We start from the raw sequence: 25,629 nt of genomic DNA on the forward strand, positions 1-25,629 counted from the left end.
CATCGGTGGAGGATCGAGGGCAGGCAGCTGCGTATGACCCAATGAGGCAGTGACTAGGGAAACGATTGGGAGATTAAGTTTAGGTGTGTTAAGATTAGGGTTGGGTTGGGCCAGGCCAAAGGTATATGGGCTTTTGCCTGTTGGAATGGGCTACATATATGAAAAATGTAAACGGAAAATTCAGCGCCTTTGGATACGAAAATTTCATTTCCGCACGTGTTCCTCAAGGAAACGTCATTCCATGTTTGTTTCCGTTTCTGTTTCCATATTTTCTCTACGTTTCCATTTTTTCTGTGGAACTGGCGGAAAGATTCCGCACCGTTGTCATCCCTAATGGCCTAATCTAGATGCTACACACTTACACAGCTATACCTGTTTGGCGTCCATCACACCAACATATTGCTTGTTGAGACAGTTATGCTTATTTATTGTGGTTAATGCTGAGTTGGAAAGTTAAAATGAATGTGTTTTCATATTTATATATTAATTTCTGAGTCTTGAAATTTGTTGCAGGGGCACCGGGCTGAGTTGTATGCTGCTCGAGTGGCAAAATGTCTTGCTGCCATGGAAGGACGTGAAAAAGTTTTCGCGGAGGACCTTAAGAAAGCTGTTAAGTATTTTTATGCTTGCGGATTCTTCATTAAGTAATGAAGCAACAAACCCCATGGAATTTCAGTTGACTGTTTCTTCCATCTCTTAACTTGACTGTTCCAAATGAAGTTTACTGTGTCTGGTTGTTAAGAATAAAATATAAAGTAGCATGGAAATTTTAGTGCTGGCATAACTCATTTTTTTCTTTCTTTTGCTATGCTATTTCTGTTTGCACCTGTGTCAAAAAAATTGAAGTGTGTTCTACTTAATATTTGACACACATGGCATCTTCTTGCAGGTAGAGCTAGTTATTTTACCTCGTTCTATCATATCTGATAACCCACAAGAGCAGCAAAACCAACCGCCTCCACCTCCACCTCCACCACCTCCACAAAATCAAGATAATGCAGAAGATCAAGATGAGAAGGAGGAAGATGATGAGAAGGATGAGGAGGAAAAGGAGGTTGAATTTTATGATTGAGCAACCTGTACTTGATGCCTATTCATTTGTTTCTTAGAGCTCATTAGTTGTTGTTTTCTGACAGGATGATGACGAAGAAAACGAAAAACAAGATGACCAGATACCCGAGGAGTTTATTTTTGATGCTGAAGGTGGACTAGTAGATGATAAGCTCCTTTTCTTTGCTCAGCAAGCACAAAGAAAAAAAGGAAAGGCTGGGCGAGCAAAAAATGTCATATTCTCAGAAGACAGGGGCCGATACATTAAGCCTATGCTTCCAAAGGTCTCAAGTTTTACCTCATCAACACTGCAACTCTAAACACTTGATTGTTCAAACATTCCTGAATCCATTCTCGTGTTTGTTTCTTTATGCAAATAATGCTTCGGCACTTCTCCTTATCTAGGTCTGTTTTATTGCATTTTGAATTCCTCTGATGCCTCCCGGTCTTTTCCATTAATTTTACTGATATAGCAGACACCTTCCTTTGTAATATCACTCCTATGCTTGGTACCCTTTCTCACCAAATTGGTTCATCTAAACAGTTCATTCTGTTGTAGGGTCCAGTCAGGAGATTAGCTGTTGACGCGACACTTCGAGCAGCTGCACCATACCAAAAACTGCGGAGAGAGAAAAGTCTTGACAAGACAAGAAAAGTTTTTGTTGAAAAGACTGACATGAGAGCCAAGAGAATGGCTCGAAAAGCCGGTGCTCTGGTCTGTCTCTCTCTCGCTCTCTCTCTCCACATTTGCTTGTGCAATTTCATGGGAATATGTATATTAGGCCAGTCATGTTTTATGTATGTGGCAAAGCAGATTTATCTTACCGCGAGACTTCACAACTCTGTTTGGACTTATTCTCATGACAGGTCATATTTGTTGTGGACGCTAGTGGCAGCATGGCTCTGAACCGCATGCAGAATGCCAAAGGTGCAGCATTGAAGTTGCTTGCAGAAAGTTACACAAGCAGAGATCAGGTACTACTGAAATGTGAAAATTTAGCATTAGAATTTGCCATCTTTTTTTTAGTGATTAGCATTTGTTACTTGCTGCGTACCTTGTAAGACACCTCCATTTGTGCTTCCCCTCCGGGTAATCATCGTTATATGGACAGTTTGTGCACTAACTTTAGCTTCCATTTTGGCATCCCTCAGGTTGCAATTATTCCCTTCCGTGGAGACTATGCTGAAGTTCTACTTCCACCATCAAGATCCATTGCAATGGCTCGCAAACGTCTTGAAAAGCTACCATGCGGTGGCGGTTCTCCTTTAGCTCATGGCCTGAGTACAGTAAGAACCAAGAACTGCGTTGAATTCTTCTGTAATGCCAGGACATTATAATCTGGATAACATTGTGGATTCTACTTCAAGGCTGTCAGAGTGGGATTGAACGCTGAAAAGAGTGGCGACGTTGGGCGTATCATGATCGTTGCAATCACCGATGGAAGAGCTAATGTATCACTGAAGAAATCCAATGACCCAGAAGCTGCCGCTGCTTCAGACGCACCAAGACCATCTACTCAAGAATTGAAGGTACCACTCTTATCCTAACACCAAACAAATGTATCCTTGGGCCATCATTTTGAAGTTTCCTGCTGTGTTCAAAAGGCACTGAAGAATTTGTTTCCTCTTTGCAAGGATGAGATACTTGATGTGTCTGCAAAAATATTCAAGGCAGGAATGTCGCTTCTCGTCATCGATACCGAGAACAAGTTTGTATCTACGGGATTCGCCAAGGAAATTGCAAGGGTTGCCCAAGGTATTCTCAACACTACATCAGAATAATTACACTACTCGATCTGAAACCTGTAGGAAACCATGCCTGTTCTTGTTTCGATTTTTTTAACGCATTTTCATGGTATAAGGTAATATGAGTGGAGTCCGAGGAACCTTGTCGCCACTTAAAAAGATACACCTGCCATCTTCATCACTAACTATAAGCACCGACATACCGTAAATTAGTTATCTGCATAACCTTCCATGAACACAGCTTCTTTCCTTGCTGTGCCAGGGAAATACTACTACCTGCCAAATGCTTCGGACGCCGTGATTTCCGCTGCCACTAAGACCGCGCTGGCGGACTTGAAGAGCTAGAGAGCGATCTCGGAGCATCGATCGCCCCCGCCCAATTGTTGTTTGTACCTTCTGGTGATACAAGTCGTTCGTGCAGTAATTTGTGCAGCTGTCCTTAGTCCTTTCTGTAACTTTTTTTTGGGGCGTGCGTTTCAGCTCTTATGACCCAATTTTGGTGTAGGTTTTCTTGTCTTCTTTCTTTCTCTTTTACCAGCACCAGCAGGGCTAAAATCCGAGCATAACTTCGTGTAAATGTCGGAATTCTCCCACTGGCTCTCCGATAATTGGCCCTGTAAATCTACTGCTGTTAATTTTCGAGGCAGAAATGCGCTGCTGTCGGGTGTCACTAAATAACATTCCTTCATTTTTGTAAAGCATACGAACTGATATTTCTTTCTAAAATTATGCGAAGAAAATTACCACTGGTGACAGCGTGGTTATGTGTTTACCCAAAAAAATTGATGCTGTTGAGTATCACGAAAATATTTCCTTTTTAAATGCAAAATTAAGTGTGGGAAGGAAATTGTTACCTTTGGCAGAGCGTGGTTGATAACAGTAACAAATTTCCTACAAAAGGCACCCTGAAAATAGATCCAGCAGAAAATTGCGGCCCAGGCCCATGCCTCGGCGGCACCAGGCCGGGCCCACCTGTCAGACGGTACAGCGGGGAGAAATGGGGAGACCTTGCTGTCATTTTTATTTGCCTAAAAAAAATGCTGTCATTTTTATGGCGCGAACCGCTGCGGTGGGCGGTGGCGGGAGACGGAGGAGAGAGAGGCTTATCAAGCAAGCCAGATTTAGTACAGAAAGTAAACCAGAAGACCCCCCGCCCCTCCCTCCACTCCTCTCCTCTCGTGGCGGCGCCACCTAGCCGCAGCCGGCGACTGCCGGGCCGCCATGTCGACCTGCGCCTACCACTCGCCGCGCTTCTCTGAGGTCTCTCTCTCTCTCTCTCTCTCTCTCTCTCTCTCTCTCTCTCTCTCGGTTGGGCGGGAGGGAGGAGATGTGAACTGTTTGGGATGCGCCCTCTTCTGACGCCCTTTCGGGCTTCTTCGAGTTCTTCAGGATGACGCGTGGCTCCCGCAATGGCTTCAGCCGCATCGGCAGCCGACGGCCGGCGAGCACCGAAGAGACAGCCCCGGCGTGTCGTCGCCGCCTTGTGAGGTGCTTTTCTCGCCTGATTTGCGCGTCGATTGGTGCTAACCTTGTACGCTCTGAGTTTGTTATTCTCTGATTACCCAACACTTGCAAGCGCCTTGCTATTTCCTTTGAGCATGTTACAGAAAGGGGGAAATCCCCGGTTCGAATCCTTTTCGCCAACTATCCCACCTTATCGACAATAACTCAAAACTGGTGATTGGTCATTGGCATGAAATGGCATACGATTGAATTGGATCTGAATGCATTTGGTGTGATTGTGCATGTTTATCTATATACGTTTCTCGGTGCACTGTCTGTTCTCATCTGGTGTAGTGTGTTCTCTTCACTGAACTGCAGGACTGTGTGTGCATTGTGGACCCTGCACAAGAGCAACGGAGTTGTCGGAATGCCGCCCTAAGTGCTGATGGTTACAGCGGGTTCCGTCTGCATCTGTCGGGAGACGAGGATACACCTGCTGAAAATACTCCAACAGGCAGAGAGGTAGGCTAAGATTCTTGATGCTAATCACTGAAGTTTGGTCACAACTTAGGGTGTTGTCATTCTGTTTGATCAAATAATTCAGGAGATGGTAGTACATGTACCTGTAGCTGTAGCCTTTAATGATTCAATCCTGCATAACAGTTATGGATCTGTCGATTTCTTCTTTGCCCCGAGTTACATTATTTGTTCCAGGGATGCACACTTGTACAGCGTACTTACTTTTGTTCTGTCCGTAATCTTCCATTGAATGGGGAAAGAATAAAATTGTAGGTTCAGGGCCTCTTTGATTAGCAGATTGCAAAAACACAGGAGTAGGAAAAATGTAGGATTGAAATGACGTGCCCATTGGATTCCTATAGGATTTGAGTTTGTTTGATTGTATCACAGGAAAAACAAAGGATTTCTTCCAAGAGGTTGGAGTGGATGCTAGAATTCCTATGAATTGTAGTTGACATGAGGAAAAAATCCTATGGGATTCAATCCTGCGAATCAAACGATCAACGCAGGAAAAATTCCTAAGGATTCTAATCCTTCAAAAATCCTATGAAAATCCTTTGAATCAAAGAGGCCCTCAGTATGCCATTTTCATCTTGCCTACCGTGTATTTTTCATATGTGCTTATGAATAATGGGGTTCTGAACATTGTGCATGTGTTTTCATTTTACGAGTGAACAAGTTAGTATAGTAGCAAACATAGGCTTGTAACAGCCAAAATAATTGGCTCTTCCTCTGCTGCACAAACATAATCTTCTTGTCGTGTGCTGTTATAACATGGGTTGAATTTCCCCCCTCCAGGTGCTGCCTTTCTCTCTGCACCTTTCTTCAGAAAGTGCAGCACAACTCTCCTCAGTTCAAGCCAATGTTAGCCCTCAGATTCTAAACTCTGGTGCATGCAAAGGACCGTTCAAGGGCTCTTATGTTGATGGTCAAGTACAAGAGATCAAAGCTGTACAAGAGGCTAAAAGCATTAAGGATAATAAGCAACTAGAAGTTGGTAGAGTGGCTAGCAAGGATATCTCCTCAGTTCAAGCCAATGTTAGCCCACAGATTCTGAATTCTGGTACATGCAAAGGACCATTAAAGGACTCTTATGTTGATGGTCAAGCACAAGAGATCAAAGCTGTGCAAGAGGCTAAAGGCCTTAAGGATGATACACAACAAGGAGTCCGTAGAGTGGCTAGCAAGGATGTCACTAAACCACTTGGTGCAAGAAAACATCAACCATCTGGTGGAAAAGTTGATGTTCAGAAGCTCCGTAAGGCAGATGCTAATGATGCGGTTGAGCTATCTATTGCTGCTTCTGAGGCTATGGTTATTGCAGAAATGATACTTGATGATTGCCAGCCTGATAAGTTGACTGCAGCTGCCCTCGAAGCTGCTCTGCGTGTAAAGGAAGCTCGGAAACAGTGTTTTCTTGAGGAAACAGAACATGATAGTGGATCCTTTCAAAATGATCGGGATGAGAGCGATTGGCTTGCAGAATTGGATGAGATCGAAATGCTTGATGTATTTGAAGATGTTGGCCTGTGTACTGTTCAAACTGCTTGTTCATCTCAAGGCCACAACACAACTAACTTGAAACAGAGCATCTCTCAGCCTAGTTGTGCCCCACATGATGTAGACATTTGTTCTTCCGAGGAGCAAAATAAAGAATGGCACAGCCAAGATGCTTATACCAGTGACCATGTACCTGATTCTTTGGCAGAGAATAGTTCTGCTGGTACGCTAGTAAAAGAATCAAGTCCAGGATGTGTTTCTATAAAGCAACTAGCTCAAGATAAAGCAATCTCTTGCTCGAGAAATGAGGAAGCTGCTTTCGAGAAGTTGACTCAAAACAACCGTGCTTTTACTGAGAACTTGAGGAATCCAGTAAGAGGTCAAAATATCACAAAGGTAAATTTGTTGCCCATGAACATTTTTTTATAACAAACTTAATGGATCATATGCCTATCTCATTCAGCACTCTTCATCTATGTAATTACAATGTAAAATATATTTCCAGGAAGCTGGAAGAATTGTTGAAGAGACGAAGTTTGGTGGTCGTGCAAGGAAGCATATAAGGACTAGCTTCATTTCTGAGTCAATGGATAGCATGAATGAGTGCTCTCCTGCACCTAGAGCGACATCGACAGAAATGGTTGCCTCTTCAAGAGCATCTTTTCTCCAAAAGAATGAAGGTTTCCATGGAGAGGTTCAAAGTGCAGAGTCGTGCCATCAAGTAGTATGTTCAAGCTTATCACCTGAGGATCCTCTCTGTTCATTTGTTCCGTGTAGCATATCTTGCAATGAAGTATCCACTAGTCAACCTCCTGAATGTAAACAGAGGAATGAGGAAAACAGTGAACCAGTATATCGCAAGGAATCTCTGAAGAATGACCTAGATGTAGAAGCCGGTCCATCTTCTGTGCCGTTAGATAAGGTACAAGAATCTAATCCATGGAGGCGAAGAACACATAGTTCCCTCAGGCCTTTTAGCATGCTAGGACCTATATCAAACATCTCGGGAGGTAGTCTGGCTCATAATGATGTTAATGTGGCAGTTTGTCAGAAGGAGAGAAGCGCACCGATAATCTTAAATAAGAAGATACAGCGTATCCGAGCCTCTAATCAGTTCACTGAAAACAATGCTGAAGCTGGAAGCTTGAACGAATTTTCTTTGGTTCAGAAGAAGTCATCTGATGCTCAAGATGATAACGAGCATCACAACAAAGAGCAATATATCCCATCAGAAGTTTTGCCTCAACCCACAACATATTTGAGTGTTGGTAAACGAGGCCTTAAAAGAAAAGGACCCCAATTGTTGAATGCTAAACTTAGTACTAGACAAACCAAGAGCAGAAGGGTTAAATCTCGATTCAGTTGTAAGTTCTGGTTTATGTTCTCTTATGCTAGATATGTACTGTATATCGTGGGTAAATATATGCACGGTCATTACATACTTTTGGTGACCCTCACTCTTGTTTCTTTGCAGGGTCTGAAAGCAGAGTTGCTGACATGCAGGAGCCCAGGGAATGCACTAGCAAAAAAGAAGCCATATTTCATGGACTAGAGTTCTTGGTGACTGGATTTCAAAGTCATAAGGAGAAAGAGATTGTGTCTGTAATACGGAAATTTGGAGGTTGTGTTCTTTCTAAAGTGCCACCCTGTCCATTTGATAAAAAAAGCAAGCTTGCAGAGCTCGAGAGGTGGAAGCCTCCTGTAGTTCTTTCCCCTAAAAAGGTTTGTTATAGCTGGATACCATCTATCGTTCATCATGTATCATTTTATAGTTTTAGTATATGCTGTAGCCTGTAGGAGAAATTGGTGTAGGGCTGTAGGCTCCCATTTAAAATTACACATTCTTTTTTTTTACAGTACCAAATTGCACTGTGTCTGATAGGTGTTTGTTGCAACAGGTATCAACAGCTAAGTTCTTATATGGTTGTGCTACCGATTCCTGGATTTTGAATTCCAATTGGCTTTTTGATTCTCTTCAAGCTGGTTTACTGTTGCCACCTGGAAAGTAAGCAATGACACCTTGCAGCACACCTATCTTGTGAAAATGGAATTTTAAACTTTATCACATCTTTGTTCATGAAAGCTTCAGTTTTCATATCTTTCTTGAAGCAGTTGAGGGAAAATTACTAAACACCTTAAAAGTGTATATGCATTTTGAGATCTGTCATCCGATGCCAAGCTCTTCTAAGAAATGAAAGATATTTCATTTGGTGGGCTAAATTATCCTCCCCTAATAATAAAGCAAATAGTGCTTCTGGTCGTACGTCATTAGAATTACCCACGAACTTGACACAAATTACCCACCATGCCACCCATAAGTGAAAAAACGGTTCGGTTTTTCTCAAAGTCCCGTTCGATTTGGTTCTTATAAAGGATATCCTCATATAACACACTTGAAGGTGTAGTGTAGTGCGCCTGTGGCTAATGCCTTGGTCCTCCAGCGGGGAGACTTGTGTTCGATCCTAGGTTCTGCCCCATTTTTTCTCTTTTTTGCGAACCCTCCCCCCCTGCCCCCGCGTTAATGGACCGGCCCATGCGTATGTTTTTTCAGTTCGCATTTTGTTTGTTCGTTTCTCATTTCTGTTTTGTGTTTTCCTTCTATAAATTAATTATTAGGGATTTCCAAAAATTCAAAAGGTTGCGAGTTTTTTTTAAGAAACATAAAACGTTTGTGAATTCAAAAAATGTTCTGGAAAACATAAAATGTTCATGATTTAAAAGAAACTCCTGTTTTTCATTTCGTTTTTTGCCTTTTTTTCTCATTTCTGTTTTTGTTTTCTCGTTTTTCAATTAATTCGGGATTTCAAAATTTTAAAAGGTTGTGAGTTTTGATTTTTTTTGAGAAATCATAAAAATTCCATGAATTCAGAAAATGGTCGGGAAATCAAAATGTTCGCAATTTCTAAAAAATATTTGCATATCATAAAGAAATTCTCGATTTCAGAAAAATATGTTCATGAAATAAAATAATGTTCATGATTCTTAGAAAATGCTTGTGTATTCAACATGCTTTCCGAAATTGGAAAAAATGACCATGAAATTTTAGAAAAGGATCACAAAAAAATTCAAACAGATCCATTGAAATAGATACGTAAATAACGAACAAAACATACCATCGCTTACATAAACTTTTTGAGGAGATCTGGAGAGGTTGTTTTATTATTTTATTTAGTCCATCACACATCGGGTAAAAAAAGTCCATATCTCATCGTGACATGATTTTGACGTACTTTATGAAGTGACATTTTAAAAGTCCATATCTCATTCTGGCATAATTTGCATAATCTGATTCTCTTTCTCCCGTGGCAACGCACGGGCCTATTTGCTAGTCCAAACTTAAACTCAAGCAACATAGGATTCCTAAGAACTATCTTTTTAAATGGTTATTATCTAAACACTGACACGATTAATTAGCTTAATTGTTCATACTGTAATTCTGAATATTTCACATACACCACATGGAAAGTTTATTCTGAATATTGTTTATCCTAGCTTTATTTTCAGCAACTAAAAATTCAGCGAGGAACATTTGCTCTGTTGTCCATATGGATTAAGTTAAAATACTTTGTTCTTGATGCTCAACTTTTGATATACCCTTTTGCTAGGTATTTAATTCGACAAAGGCATACAGTGGAGATTTCAACATTTGGCCAATCAGTTTACCTAAGAAATAATAAATTGGTATTTCATGGAGTAGGATTCTTGATCCACGGCAAAATCAGCTTCTGTTCAAAATTTTCGAACATTATCAAGGTATGTTGCAAGCCTGGTGAGAAAACATGGTGGATGACCTACTAATCAAGCAATATTTTTTAGTGAACTGTAATACATCATATACTGTTGTCATAGTTAAGAGGCATTGTTTTAGTTCACTCTTAATTTGATATATCTGATTTTTTACTACTGGTTGTGTCAGATATATACATGACTAGTTTCCTTGTCTACATGATGTGGCCCTTACATTATAGTATTTGTATTCCACAGCATGGAGGTGGCCAAGTTTTTGTATCTCTTCAAGGATTAATTCAAAGCTTGAAGGATAAAAGTTGTTCGCGCGGAATCATTCTTGTTGCAAATGAGGCGAGCGCATCACGTCATCTAAGTCATTGTGGGCTGGAACATGACATAAAAACAGCGGTTAGTTGAATTTTGAATGTAGAAACTGTTAGAGTTATATAAGTAAATACAGAAATGACTGAATATAAGCAGCAACTGCTCAGATAGAGTAGACTGTCTTTCAATGTTTGAATACTAGCTCTATAAGTAAATATAGAGAAGTAACTTGTCACAACATATCTTAATCCATTGTCTACCTCTCGTAATTCAGTTATGTTGTTTCATCTAGACCTTCTATAAAACTCAACTGATTAGGATCCGAACGGCTTGCTTCCCTGCTGCCAATAAGACATGTTTACTTGATTCACATTATACATGGCTGTATCGCTGTATTTACCATTCAAATGTTTCCCTACGCTTTATCCTTTTTACCCAAACTGGTATTTGTCATCTCCAGTGCCTCTAATTCTCCTGTATCTCTCTCTTGCAGCCAGCAAGCTGGATCATAGGCAGTCTGTTTTCTGGGAAGCTGATTCACCTGAAGAAAGACCGGTGCGCCCCATTCCGGCGGATTAAGATGCCATTATTCCAACAACAGCGTGCATTTGAGATGAGTCAAGAAATATAATTCTTGTCACGAAATGCCTGGAGCACCATCATCGTCCAATTGCAAGCAAAGTTTTCAAAGGCATGTTTCTGTCAGACTTGGATTCGCCTGTGCTGCGCAGCCTGCGCTAAGGCCTAAGGCTGATGCCTGTGTGTGTCTTTCATCATTTTTTGCGTCCGTAATGGTGATGTGGTAGTGGTACACAGCTGCCCATATTTGAAGAATTCCAAGGGCTAAACTATGGAGGCAGATTACGTTTAGGCATTTGTCCTTAAGCTATATTGCTCCTGTTATTTTATTCTGGGGACTGTTGTTCATTTCCCGAACACCGTGACGTTCACTGGAGATTGTACTCTGCTTAGAAATCGGCAGCTAAGCAATCTGTAGGGCATGATATGTTTTCTTTAGATCAATATAAGCTTTTCTCCCTGTTTCATTTTATTTAAATCAACAATGCTTTTCTGCAGATGGACTAGTCCAGACTTTGTGTATATCAATCTCCTTGCATGTATTTATAAGAATATTGTTTTGTTGTAAGTTGTAAATACAATGCTAGAGAAATATTATGGATAATTTTTTTTTGTTGATTTAAATTGAGAATACAGTGCTAGGGCGTGTTTTAGCTTTATTTTGGGGCTGTGTTGCAGTGCTTAGAACTTCAGTGATGGTTCTTTTCTGGCTCTGTGGCTATGGCCAGATTGTTCTGTTTTGCGCTGTAAAGTTTCTTTTTAACCACCAGCAAAAAAAAGTTTCTTTTTAACCTTTCTGGTTCCCTAATGTCCTGACCAAACCCTTTTGGGGGGACTAGTGGGGCGCCCTATGTTACCGGTTTCTCATGATAAATGAAACTGGGAGATATGCATCGTAATTCGGAAGAGAAAAGTTGTTGATTCATAATATTTCACTGCCTATTGCCGCTGTTCAAGTAAATACAGTATAATTTATCTATTTGGACAAAGGAATACATATGGATATGGCTGTATTAACCTTGGCTCAAAGGGCGTGGTTAGATAGTCTTACCTTGACTGAAACTAAAACTGGCAACAATATTAACTGGGCTGTAACAAGTCTGAACCTGATCCGTCGTAGTCTAGGTGGTTAGGATACTCGGCTCTCACCCGAGAGACCCGGGTTCAAGTCCCGGCGACGGAATTCCTTTTTTTTTTGTTTCTCTACGCAAATGGTTCAGACACAAAAAATGGGCACGCATGTGAAATGCGCCGGTTGGGTACAGCATTTTTGGGCGGATGGATCTACACTAACAATATCTGATGAATGATAGCGTCGTGGACTAAGACGGTGCGTTTGCAGGGCGCTTTGGTGGGCGAAGGCCGCAAAGCGGGAGGCGGCAGCCTCATTGAACTGCTGAGCAGCCAGCATAATTGCGGTTCGCACGAGCCACTCGTGCCTTGCACAATCATTACCCTCTTCTCACCCCTATATGCCATTATGATGATGCAATGTGTTGCCTACATATGTTGTAAGTACTCATCAGTGGAGGTGGAGCACACACACTCTTCCTTTCACATCTCTCTTTGTTTTGTCCACATCTAATGTCCGTAAGTGAACACTAATTCTCTCTCCTTTTTTTTCTTGCAGTGGAACTTCTCCCTACTTTGTCCACGTCACTAGAAAATTCCTCTGATTTTATTACAATTGCCAACTAAAAACGTGATTGAAGCAAACGAGGTGACCATAGCATGATATCATCGAATCCGCGGGTGGATGGATTCGGGAGTAGGATGTGTCATCATCCATCCATGTCGTCAACTTCTTACCTTGCAAACCGTGTTTTCATTGTCATCGATAGTGACACCAGGAATGATGTAGACCGCCAAAGATCTCCCTTTTCTCCCAATATCAGTTGTATTGTTCGTTACAACATAAAAATATATAAGAGAGAAAATTCAAAAAAGAACTACATGTGAAAGAAAATTCGTTTTCAACCAACTCTCGCCATGGATGTTGGTTTCTAGGAAGTTGGTGGTATATGATATAGTCAAGCAAGGATAAAAATATCAAGATGCAGAACTCGTCAGAGAAGAACAAAAATATATTTAAAATGACATTAGAGACCTAAATTTAAACTAAAAACAACGGCAGTGCTGGAGAAGGGGCTAGAGGGCTGGCACCGGACGATGCAGGGGTTGTCCTCTAATATAGCATAGTCCCCACTTGTTTTGGTGAGGGCTAGAGTAGATACTTTTTTGGTTAGACAATAAATTTAGGTGGCCGCATCATGATATCATCAAATCCATGGGTGGATGGAAGTGAGAGTAAGATGTATTATCATACATCCATCTCGTCCACTCCTAACCTTGCAAACCGTGTATTCACTATCATCGATGGTGACACCACGAATGAAGTGGACCATCAAAGATCCCTCTTTTCTCCCAATATTGGTTGTATTGTTCATTACAACATAAAAATATATAAGCGGAAAATTCAAAAGAAAAATATAAGAGAATATTTGTTTGCAGCTAACTTGCCATGGATGTTAGCTTCTAGGAAGCTGGTGATATAATTAGCCAAGGATAAAAATATACCCCGATAGAGAACACATGAGAGAATAGAAAAAACAATGCTCCCTCCTATCCATATTAATTGTTGCTCTTTTAGTACAACAAATTAATATGGATCGGGGAGAGTAAAAAGAATGAAATTAGAGATCTAAAATTAAACTAAAAATAAAGGCCACTTGCCCACTAAATGACAGCGATAACGCTCGAGGAGAAGAGGCAGGAGGGACCAACACCAGACAACTAAGGGGTTCTCCTCTAGTATCATAATCCCCACTTCTTTTCGGCGAGGGTGAGAGTAGACATTTTTTTGGTTAGACAGTAAATTTAGGTGAATGTAGCATGATACCATCAAATCCATGGGTGGATGGATGTGAGAGTAAGATGTATCATAATCCATCCATGTCGTAAACTCCTTACCTTGCAAACCGTGTATTCACTGTTAGTGACGGTGACACTATGAATAAAGTTGAGCGTCAAAGATCTCTCGTTTCTCCCAAAACTTGTTGTATTGTTCATTACCGCATGAAACTATATAAGACAAAATTCGCTTGCAGACGACTCGCCATGGATGTCGGTTTCCACGAAATCAAAAGTATGATAAAATCAGCCAAGAATAGAAATACCCGGATGGAGAACTCAACAGAGAAGAATAGAAAAAACCAACTCCCACCATTCTATAACTCTTGCCATGGTTTTAGTTCACATTTGAGCTAAAACCATGACAAGAATTATTAAACAAGGGAGTAGAACATAATAATTGAAATTGGAGACATAAATTTACACTAAAATTAAAGGCTCACTAGAGAAGAGGCGAGAGGTACCGGCAACGGACAACGGAGGGGTTCTCCTCTAGTAGCATGATCCTCATTTTTTGGCAAGGGCTAGAGTAGATATAATACAATGGTAATGTCAGTCGCTCAATTTTTTATTCCACTCGTTACTGCAGAAACAACTATAGCAGCCATCTTACCCAAGTTGGTACAAAACACTCTTCCTTTCACATCTCTTTGTTTTGTCCACATCTAATGTTCGTAAGGGAACACTAATTCATTTTATTGCTTATAAGAAGATCCCTTTGTTTTGTCCATATCACTAGAATTCTTCTATGTACTTTTTGAGAAAAATCCTCTGGTTTGATTATAATTGCCAACCAAAAGAGTAATTGAATCACATGAGAGCCCTAGTTTTTTAGGCAGTAAATTGAGGTGAGGATAGCATGATATCATCAAATTCACAGGTGGGTGAATTCTAGAGTAAGACATATCATCATCCATCCATGTCATCAAAGCCTTACCTTGCAAATCGTGTATTCATTGTCACCGACGGTGACAACAGAAATGAAGTAGATCGTCAAAGATCTCTATTTTCTCTCAATCAATATTAGTTGTGTTGTTTATTACTACATGAAATAAGAAATAATTGGTTTGCAGCCAACTCACCATGGGTGTCGGTTTCCAGGAAGTCGATGATATGATAAAATCAACCAAGTATAAAAATACCTGGACGGAGAACTCGTCAGAGAAGAACAAAAATATCTTTAAAAGGGGATACTAGAGATCTAAATTTACACTAAAAGTAAAGGCTCATTGCCCACTCAACAGCAACGAAAACACTGGAGAAGAGGTGAGAGAGGCTGGCACCGGACGACAGAGGGGTTCTTCTCTAGCAGCATAATCCTCACTTCTTTTCGGTGAGGGCTAGTGTAGATATAACACAACAGTATTGTCAATGAATTTTTTATTATTGAACTTGCTATTCCAGAAATGGCTATAGAAACCATCTTACCAGTGATGGGCATGAGTGGGCCGTCACTAGTACCGCTTACCAACGACGGGTAGGGGTCAACAGGCGGTTATATAACATATGGATGACATGCGAATCATATGTGCATAATATTACTGATTGTATATAAATATGAACATGCCTCCTATGAATCACAAGTAAAATGCTCAAAATAAGGGAGCATCTCACTTAGAAGGCCACTAGGCTGGACATGGGCCAACAACTAGTGATGGGTGCAAGCACCTTCATGGCACACACCACTAGTATGTAAAAACAAGGAGCCCACCTGTCACTGATACGTTATTATTAGTGACAAGCGGCCATCCCATCTCTAGTAACCAAGTACTAGTGACAAGCACAACTGCTCATCAGTGATATGACTTGTGGGCCCGTCCTTGGTAAGGGTTCCCGCATTAGCGAATGAGCATGCTTATGAAGGAAATATGCCCTAGAGGAAATAATAAAGTTATTATTTATTTCCTTATTTCATGATAAATGTTTATTATTCATGCTAGAATTGTATTAAACGGAAACATAATACATGTGTGAATACATAGACAAACAGAGTGTCACTAGTATGCCTCTACTTGACTAGCTCGTTGATCAAAGATGGTTATGTTTCCTAACCATAGACATGAGTTGTCATTTGATTAATGGGATCACATCATTAGGTGAATGATCTGATTGACATGACCCATTCCATTAGCTTAGCACCCGATCGTTTAGTATGTTGCTATTGCTTTCTTCATAACTTATACATGTTCCTATGACTATGAGATTATGCAACTCCCGTTTGCCGGAGGAACACTTTGTGTGCTACCAAACGTCACAACGTAACTGGGTGATTATAAAGGAGCTCTACAGGTGTCTCCAAAGGTACATGTTGGGTTGGCGTATTTCGAGATTAGGATTTGTCACTCCGATTGTCGGAGAGGTATCTCTGGGCCCTCTCGGTAATGCACATCACTTAAGCCTTGCAAGCATTGCAACTAATGAGTTAGTTGCGGGATGATGTATTACAGAATGAGTAAATAGACTTGCCGGTAACGAGATTGAACTAGGTATTGGATACCGACGATCGAATCTCGGGCAAGTAACATACCGATGACAAAGGGAACAACGTATGTTGTTATGCGGTCTGACCGATAAAGATCTTCGTAGAATATGTAGGAGCCAATATGGGCATCCAGGTCCCGCTATTGGTTATTGATCGGAGATGTGTCTTGGTCATGTCTACATTGTTCTCGAACCCGTAGGGTCCGCACGCTTAAGGTTTCGATGACAGTTATATTATGAGTTTATGAGTTTTGATGTACCAAAGGAGTTCGGAGTCCCGGATGAGATCGGGGACATGACGAGGAGTCTCGAAATGGTCGAGACGTAAAGATCGATATATTGGACGACTATATTCGGACATCGGAAAGGTTCCGAGTGATTCGGGTATTTTTCAGAGTACCGGGTAGTTACGGGAGAAGCAATGGGCCTTGATGGGCTTTAGTGGGAAGAGGAGAAAGGGCCAAGGGGCTGCTGCGCCCCCCCTCCCCTCTGGTCCGAATTGGACTAGGGAAAAGGGGGCCGGCCACCTCTCCTTCTCCTCCACTTCCTTCTCCCTTCCTCCCCTCTTGATGGACTCCTACTAGGACTTGGAGTCCTAGTAGGACTCCACATCCTGGCCGCACCAATTGCCTTGGCCGGCCTCCTCCTCCTCCATCCTTTATATACTGAGGCAAGGGGCACCCCATAGACACAAATTGATCTTCATGATCGTTCCTTAGCCGTGTGCGGTGCCCCCCTCCACCATATTCCACCTCGGTCATATTGTAGAGGTGCTTAGGCGAAGCCCTGCGACGGTAGTACATCAAGATCGTCACCACGCCGTCGTGCTGACGGAACTCTTCCCCGACACTTTGCTGGATCGGAGTCCGGGGATCGTCATCGAGCTGAACGTGTGCTAGAACTCGGAGGTGCCGTAGTTTCGGTGCTTGATCGGTCGGGCCGTGGAGACGTACGACTACATCAACCAAGTTAACGCTTCCGTTGTCGATCTACAAGGGTACGTAGATCACACTCTCCCCCTATCGTTGCTATGCATCACCATGATCTTGCGTGTGCGTAGGATTTTTTTGAAATTAGTACGAAACCCAATAGTGGCATCTGAGCCTAGGTTTTTATGGTTTGATGTTATATGCACGAGTAGAACACAAGTGAGTTGTGGGCGATATAAGTCATACTGCTTACCAGCATGTCATACTTTGGTTCGGCGGTATTGTTGGATGAAGCGGCCCGGACCGACATTACGTGTACGCTTACGCGAGACCGGTTCTCCCGACGTGCTTTGCACATAGGTGGCTTGAGGGCGACAGTTTCTCCAACTTTAGTTGAACCAAGTGTGGCTACGCCCGGTCCTTGTGAAGGTTAAAACAGCACCAACTTGACAAACTATCGTTGTGGTTTTTGATGCGTAGGTAAGAACGGTTCTTGCTAAGCCCGTAGCAGCCACGTAAAACTTGCAACAACAAAGTAGAGGACGTCTAACTTGTTTTTGCAGGGCATGTTGTGATGTGATATGGTCAAGACGTGATAAGATATAAGTTGTTGTATGAGATGATCATGTTTTGTTGAAGTTATTAGCAACTGGCAAAATCCTTATGGTTGTCTCTCTATTGCATAAGACGCAAGCGTCCAATAATTGTTTTACTTTATCGCTATGCGATAGCAATAGTTGCAAGAGCAATTGTTGGCGAGACGACCACATGACGACACATTGATATAGATCAAGATGATGGAGATCATGGTGTCATGCCGGTGACGATATAGATCATGACAGTACTTTGGAGATGGAGATCAAAGAAGCAAGATGATGATGGCCATATCATGTCACATATTTTGATTGCATATGATGTTTATCTTTTATACATCTTATTTTTGCTTAGTTTGACGGTAGCATTTTAAGATGATCTCTAACTAATTATCAAGAAGTGTTCTCCCTGAGTATGCACCATTGCAAAAGTTCTTCATGCTGAGACACCACGTGATGATCGGGTGTGATAGGCTCTACGTTCAAATACAACGGGTGCAAAACAGTTGCACACGCGGAATACTCAGGTTATACTTGACGAGCCAAGCATATACAGATATGGCCTCGGAACATGGAGACCGAAAGGTCGAGCGTGAATCATATAGTAGATATGATCAACATAGTGATGTTCACCAATGAAACTGCTCCATCTCACGTGATGATCGGACATGGTTTAGTTGATTTGGATCACATGATCACTTAGAGGATTAGAGGGATGTCTATCTGAGTGGGAGTTCTTAAGTAATATGATTAGTTGAACTTAAATTTATCATGAACTTAGTCCTGGTAGTATTTTGCAAATTATGTTGTAGATCAATAGCTCGCGTTATTGCTTTCATATGTTTATTTTGATATGTTCCTAGAGAAAAATTGTGTTGAAAGATGTTAGTAGCAAGGATGCGGATTGGATCCGTGATCTGAGGTTTATCCTCATTGCTGCACAGAAGAACTATGTCCTTGATGCACCGCTAGGTGACGGACCTATTGCAGGAGCAGATGCAGATGTTATGAACGTTTGGCTAGCTCAATATGATGACTGCTTGATAGTTTAGTGCACCATGCTTAATGGCTTAGAATTGGGACTTCAAAGACGTTTTGAACTTCATGGACCATATGAGATGTTCCAGGGGTTGAAGTTAATATTTCAAGCAAATACCCGAGTTGAGAGATATGAAGTCTCCAACAAGTTCTATAGCTAAAAGATGGAGGAGAATCGCTCAATTAATGAGCATGTGCTCAGATTGTCTGAGTACTACAATCGCTTGAATCAAGTGGGAGTTAATCTTCCGGATAAGATAGTGATTGACAGAATTCTCTAGTCACCATCACCAAGTTAGTAGAACTTCGTGATGAACTATGATATGCAAGGGATAACGGAAAAGATTCCCAAGCTCTTCGTAATGCGGAAATTGACGAAGGTAGAAATCGAGAAAAACATCAAGTGTTGATGGTAGACAAGACCACTAGTTTCAAGAAAAGGGCAAAGGGAAGAAGGGGAACTTCAAGAAGAACGGCAAGCAAGTTGCTGCTCAAGTGAAGAAGCCCAAGTCTGGTCCTAAGCCTGAGACTAAGTGCTTCTACTGCAAAGGGACTAGTCACTGGAAGCGGAACTGCCCCAAGTATTTGGCGGATAAGAAGGATGGCAAAGTGAACAAAAGTATATTTGATATACATGTTATTGATGTGTACTTTACTAGTGTTTATAGCAACCCCTCAGTATTTGATACTGGATCAGTTGCCAAGAGTAGTAACTCGAAACAGGAATTGCAGAATAATCAAAGACTAGTTAAGGGTGAAGTGACGATGTGTGTTGGAAGTAGTTCCAAGATTGATATGATCATCATCGCACACTCCCCTATACTTTCGGGATTAGTGTTGAACATAAATAAGTGTTATTTGGTTTTTGCGTTGAGCATGAATATGATTTGATCATGTTTATTGCAATACGGTTATTCATTAAAGTCAGAGAATAATTGTTGTTCTGTTTACATGAATAAAACCTTCGATGGTCATACACCCAATGAAACAAGTTCATTGGATCTCGATCGTAGTGATACACATATTCATAATATTGAAACCAAAAGATGCGAAGTTAATAATGATAGTGCAACTTATTTGTGGCACTGCCGTTTAGGTCATATTGGTGTAAAGCGCATGAAGAAACTCCATGCTGATGGGATTTTGGAATCACTTGATTATGAATCACTTGGTGCTTGCGAACCATGACTTATGGGCAAGATGACTAAAGACTCCGTTCTCCGGAACAATGGAGCGAGCAACTGACTTATTGGAAATAATACATACTGATGTATGCGATCCGATGAGTGTTGAAGCTCGCGGTGGGTCTCGTTATTTTCTGACCTTCACATTTGATTTGAGCAGATATGGGTATATCTGCTTGATGAAACATAAGTCTGAAACATTTCAAAAGAATTTCAGAGTGAAGTGGAAAATCATCGTGACAAGAAAATAAAGTTTTTACGATCTGATCGCGGAGACAAATATTTGAGTTACGAGTTTGGTCTTTAGTTAAAACAATGTGAAATAGTTTCACTACTCACGCCACCTGGAACACCACAGCATAATGGTGTGTCCGAACATCATAACCGTACTTTATTAGATATGGTACGATCTATGATGTCTCTTACCGATCTACCACTATCGTTTTGGGGTTATGCATTAAAGATAGCTGCATTCACGTTTAAAAGGGCACCATCTAAGTCCGTTGAGACGACACAATCTGAACTGTGGTTTGGCAAGAAACCAACGTTGTCGTTTCTTAAAGTTTGGGATTGTGATGCTTATATGAAAAAGTTTCATCCTAATAAGCTCAAGCCCACATCGGAGAAATATGTCTTCATAGGATACCCAAAGGACTGTTGGGTACAACTTCTATCACAAATCCGAAGGCAAGACTTTTGTTGCTAAATTCGGAGTTTTTTCAGAGAAGGAGTTTCTCTCGAAAGAAGTGAGTGGGAGGAAAGTAGAACTTGATAAGGTAATTGTACCATCTCCCTTATTGGAAAGTAGTTCATCATAGAAATCCGTTCTTGTGACTACTACACCAATTAGTGAGGAAGCTAATGATGATGATCATGTAACTTCAGATCAAGTTACTACCGAATCTCGTAGGTAAACCAGAGTGAGATCCGCACCAGAGTGGTACGGTAATCCTGTTCTGGAAGTCATGTTACTAGACCATGACGAACTTGCGAACTATGAGGAAGCAATGATGAGCCCAGATTCCGCGAAATGGTTTGAGGCCATGAAATCTGAGATATGATCCATGTATGAGAACAAAGTATGGACTTTGATGGATTTGCCCGATGATCGGCAAGCCATAGAAAATAAATGGATCTTCAAGAGGAAGACGGATGCTGATAGTAGTGTTACTATCTACAAAGCTAGAATTGTCGCAAAAGGTTTTCGACAAGTTCAAGGTGTTGACTACGATGAGATTTTCTCACTCGTATCTATGCTTAAGTCTGTCCGAATCATGTTAGCAATTGCCGCATTTTATGAAATCTGGCAAATGGATAAACAAAACTGCATTCCTTAATGGATTTACTAAAGAAGAGTTGTATACGATGCAACTAGAAGGTTTTGTCGATCCTAAAGGTGTTAACTAAATATGCAAGCTCCAGCGATCCATCTATGGACTGGTGCAAGAATCTCGGAGTTGGAATATACGCTTTGATAAGTTGATCAAAGCATATAGTTTTATACAGACTTGCGATGAAGCCTGTATTTACAAGAAAGTGAGTGAGAGCACTACATCATTTCTGATAAGTATATCTATATGACATATTGTTGATCGGAAATAATGTAGAATTATTCTGCAAAGCATAAAGGAGTGTTTGAAAGGAGTTTTTCAAAGAAAGACCTTGGTAAAGCTGCTTACATATTGAGTATCAAGATCTGTAGAGATAGATCAAGACGCTTGATAAGTTTTTCAATGAGTACATACCTTGACAAGATTTTGAAGTAGTTCAAAATGGAACAGTCAAAGAAAAAGTTTTTTGCCTGTGTTACAAGGTGTGAAGTTGAGTAAGACTCAAAGCCCGACCACGGCAGAAGATAGAAAGAGAATGAAAGTCATTCCCCATGCCTCAGTCATAGGTTCTATAAAGTATGCCATGATGTGTACCAGATCTATTGTATACCCTACCACTGAGTTTGGCAAGGAAGTACAATAGTGATCTAGGAGTAGATCACTGGACAACAGTCAAAATTATCCTTAGTGGAATAAGGATATGTTTCTCGATTATGGAAGTGACAAAAGGTTCATCGTAAAGGATTACGTCGATGCAAGTTTTGACACTAATCTAGATGAATCTAAGTCTCAATCTGGATACATATTGAAAGTGGGAGCAATTAGCTAGAGTAGCTCCATGCAGAGCATTGTTGACATAGAAATTTGCAAAATACATGCGGATCTGAATGTGGCAGACCCGTTGACTAAACTTCTCTCACAAGCAAACATGATCACTTTTTGGGTCTTAATCACATAGCGATGTGAACTAGATTATTGAATCTAGTAAACCCTTTGGGTGTTAGTCACACGGAGATGTGAACCAATCACATAAAGACGTGAACTATTGATGTTAAATCACATGGCAATGTGATCTAGATTATTGACTCTAGTGCAAGTGGGAGAGTGAAGGAAATATGCCCTAGAGGAAATAATAAAGTTATTATTTATTTCCTTATTTCATGATAAATGTTTATTATTCATGCTAGAATTGTATTAAACGGAAACATAATACATGTGTGAATACATAGACAAACAGAGTGTCACTAGTATGCCTCTACTTGACTAGCTCGTTGATCAAAGATGGTTATGTTTCCTAACCATAGACATGAGTTGTCATTTGATTAATGGGATCACATCATTAGGTGAATGATCTGATTGACATGACCCATTCCATTAGCTTAGCACCCGATCGTTTAGTATGTTGCTATTGCTTTCTTCATGACTTATACATGTTCCTATGACTATGAGATTATGCAACTCCCGTTTGCCGGAGGAACACTTTGTGTGCTACCAAACATCACAACGTAACTGGGTGATTATAAAGGAGCTCTACAGGTGTCTCCAAAGGTACATGTTGGGTTGGCGTATTTCGAGATTAGGATTTGTCACTCCAATTGTCAGAGAGGTATCTCTGGGCCCTCTCGGTAATGCACATCACTTAAGCCTTGCAAGCATTGCAACTAATGAGTTAGTTGCGGGATGATGTATTACAGAACGAGTAAAGAGACTTGCCGGTAACGAGATTGAACTAGGTATTGGATACCGACGATCGAATCTCGGGCAAGTAACATACCGATGACAAAGGGAACAACGTATGTTGTTATGCGGTCTGACCGATAAAGATCTTTGTAGAATATGTAGGAGCCAATATGGGCATCCAGGTCCCGCTATTGGTTATTGACCGGAGATGTGTCTCGGTCATGTCTACATTGTTCTCGAACCCGTAGGGTCCGCACGCTTAAGGTTTCGATGACAGTTATATTATGAGTTTATGAGTTCTGATGTACCGAAGGAGTTCGGAGTCCCGGATGATATCGGGGACATGACGAGGAGTCTCGAAATGGTCGAGACGTAAAGATTGATATATTGGACGACTATATTCGGACATCGGAAAGGTTCCGAGTGATTCGGGTATTTTTCAGAGTACCGGGTAGTTACGGGAGAAGTAATGGGCCTTGATGGGCTTTAGTGGGAAGAGGAGAAAGGGCCAAGGGGCTGCTGTGCCCCCCTCCCCTCTGGTCCGAATTGGACTAGGGAAAAGGGGGCCGGCCACCTCTCCTTCTCGTCCACTTCCTTCTCCCTTCCTCCCCTCTTGATGGACTCCTACTAGGACTTGGAGTCCTAGTAGGACTCCACATCCTGGCCGCACCAATTGCCTTGGCCGGCCTCCTCCTCCTCCATCCTTTATATACTGAGGCAAGGGGCACCCCATAGACACAAGTTGATCTTCGTGATCGTTCCTTAGCCGTGTGCGGTGCCCCCCTCCACCATATTCCACCTCGGTCATATTGTAGCGGTGCTTAGGCGAAGCCCTGCGACGGTAGTACATCAAGATCGTCACCACGCCGTCGTGCTGACGGAACTCTTCCCCGACACTTTGCTGGATCGGAGTCCGGGGATCGTCATCGAGCTGAACGTGTGCTAGAACTCGGAGGTGCCGTAGTTTCGGTGCTTGATCGGTCGGGCCGTGGAGACGTACGACTACATCAACCAAGTTAACGCTTCCATTGTTGATCTACAAGGATACGTAGATCACACTCTCCCCCTCTCGTTGCTACGCATCACCATGATTTTGCGTGTGCGTAGGAAATTTTTTGAAATTACTACGAAACCCAACAGCTTACACCTTTGGCTATCTTTGAAATGTTTTGCTACCAATTGAGTTCCATGCATCGTTTGACGATGATAGAAGGGAGGAGAACACTGGCAGGAGCTAGGGCCCTCTCCAATAATCTAAAATATACACCTCATATCAACCAAAGTTTTTGTTTAGAAATTGATATCTTTTTCTATCAAGAGGGACTAAGATCTGCGGTTTTCACGATTAGCGGAATATATAAAACAATGGCCACACAAAAATCGGATGAATTTTGCATCCAGGTCAATTTCAACAAATGCCACGAACCATGTAACATACACTCAACACAACTTAATTAGCTCAATGGTCTGTTGTACTCAGTGAGATTCTGTTGGAGAACGTAGCAATAATTCAAAAATTTCCTACGTGTCACCAAGATCAATCTAGGAGATGCTAGCAACGAGAGAGAGGGAGTGCATCTTCATACCCTTGAAGATCGCTAAGTGTAAGCGTTACAAGAACGTGGTTGATGGAGTCGTACTCGCGGCGATTCAAATCGCGGAAGATCCGATCTAGCGCCGAACGAACGGCGCCTCCGCGTTCAACACACGTACAGCCCGGGGACGTCTCCTCTTCTTGATCCAGCAAGAGGTGAGGAAGAAGTTGAGGGAGAACTCTGACAGCACGACGGCGTGGTGGTGGAGTTTGTGGTATTCCTACAGGGCTTCGCCAAGCTCTACGAAGGAGAAGGAAGAGTTGGAGGAGGGAGGGGCTGCGCCAGGGAAGGGGTGCGGCTGCCCTCTCTCTCCCTCACTATATATAGGGGTAAAGGGGGTGGAGGAGGCGCCCTAGGGTTCCCTAGGGGAGGGGCGGCGGCCATAGGGGAAACCCTAGATGGGTTTGGGCGCCCCCACCCCTAGGAAATTTGCCCCCCAAGCCGGGAGGGGTGGCTGCCCTAGGGGAGGCGCCCCCACCTCTCCAAGTTACGTGAGATGGGGTGGGAGGGGCGCTCAGCCCCTTAGTGGGCTGATGTGCCCCCTCCCCTTGGCCCATAAGGCCCCCAACGCTTGCCGGGGCCTCCAAAACCCCTTTCAGACACGCTGGCCATCACCTGGTACCCCCCGAACAATTCCGGACTCCAATACCCTTCGTCCAATATATCGATCTTCACCTTCGGACCATTCCGGAACTCCACGTCACGTCCGAGATCTCATCCGGGACTCCGAACAACCTTCGGTAACCACATACTATTTCCCATAACAACTCTAGCGTCACCGAACCTTAAGTGTGTAGACCCTACGGGTTTGGGAACCATGCAGACATGACCGAGACATCTCTCCAGCCAATAACCAATAGCGGGTTCTAGATACCCATATTGGCTCCCACATGTTCCACGATGATCTCATCGGATGAACCACGATGTCGGGGATTCAATCAATCCCGTATACAGTTCCCTTTGTCTATCGGTATGTTACTTGCCTGAGATTCGATCGT

At 42.0% G+C, this 25,629-nt stretch overlaps 2 protein-coding genes and 1 non-coding gene across 3 annotated transcripts in view; all 3 read left to right on the forward strand.

Moving 5' to 3' along the window:
* The window catches only part of LOC123105590 (magnesium-chelatase subunit ChlD, chloroplastic), a 7,089-nt gene extending 3,595 nt beyond the window's left edge, over nucleotides 1-3,494 (forward strand). The window contains exons 7-15 of the mRNA XM_044527679.1: nucleotides 514-609; nucleotides 890-1,054; nucleotides 1,137-1,334; nucleotides 1,610-1,765; nucleotides 1,918-2,025; nucleotides 2,203-2,337; nucleotides 2,419-2,580; nucleotides 2,686-2,806; nucleotides 3,059-3,494. Coding sequence (XP_044383614.1) covers nucleotides 514-609; nucleotides 890-1,054; nucleotides 1,137-1,334; nucleotides 1,610-1,765; nucleotides 1,918-2,025; nucleotides 2,203-2,337; nucleotides 2,419-2,580; nucleotides 2,686-2,806; nucleotides 3,059-3,141 — 1,224 coding nt within the window. The 3' untranslated portion in view covers nucleotides 3,142-3,494. The remainder of the gene's footprint in view (nucleotides 1-513; nucleotides 610-889; nucleotides 1,055-1,136; nucleotides 1,335-1,609; nucleotides 1,766-1,917; nucleotides 2,026-2,202; nucleotides 2,338-2,418; nucleotides 2,581-2,685; nucleotides 2,807-3,058) is intronic.
* Nucleotides 3,495-3,885: 391 nt separating this feature from the next.
* LOC123105591 (uncharacterized) lies at nucleotides 3,886-11,458 on the forward strand. Its single transcript, XM_044527680.1, has 10 exons — nucleotides 3,886-4,056; nucleotides 4,186-4,284; nucleotides 4,618-4,761; nucleotides 5,557-6,654; nucleotides 6,764-7,622; nucleotides 7,733-7,980; nucleotides 8,157-8,263; nucleotides 9,864-10,011; nucleotides 10,243-10,395; nucleotides 10,805-11,458. Exons 1-10 carry the CDS (start codon nucleotides 4,018-4,020, stop codon nucleotides 10,940-10,942), a joined length of 3,033 nt encoding a protein of 1,010 aa, XP_044383615.1. The 5' UTR covers nucleotides 3,886-4,017; the 3' UTR covers nucleotides 10,943-11,458.
* A 542-nt stretch (nucleotides 11,459-12,000) lies between these two features.
* Nucleotides 12,001-12,073, forward strand: TRNAE-CUC (transfer RNA glutamic acid (anticodon CUC)). The gene has a single exon. It is a non-coding gene; the product is annotated as a tRNA-Glu (tRNA).
* Nucleotides 12,074-25,629: the final 13,556 nt, after the last annotated feature.

This window comes from Triticum aestivum, chromosome 5A (assembly GCF_018294505.1).
Source record: "Triticum aestivum cultivar Chinese Spring chromosome 5A, IWGSC CS RefSeq v2.1, whole genome shotgun sequence".
NCBI lineage: Eukaryota > Viridiplantae > Streptophyta > Magnoliopsida > Poales > Poaceae > Triticum > Triticum aestivum.

Excerpts from the sequence above, each read along its gene's own strand:
- LOC123105591 (XM_044527680.1), top strand. The coding sequence starts at position 4,018 with ATGTCGACCTGCGCCTACCACTCGCCGCGCTTCTCTGAG. Across the intron at positions 4,762-5,556 it reads ATACTCCAACAGGCAGAGAG|GTGCTGCCTTTCTCTCTGCA; the intron begins GTAGGCTAAGAT and ends TCCCCCCTCCAG. Across the intron at positions 8,264-9,863 it reads TTACTGTTGCCACCTGGAAA|GTATTTAATTCGACAAAGGC; the intron begins GTAAGCAATGAC and ends CCCTTTTGCTAG.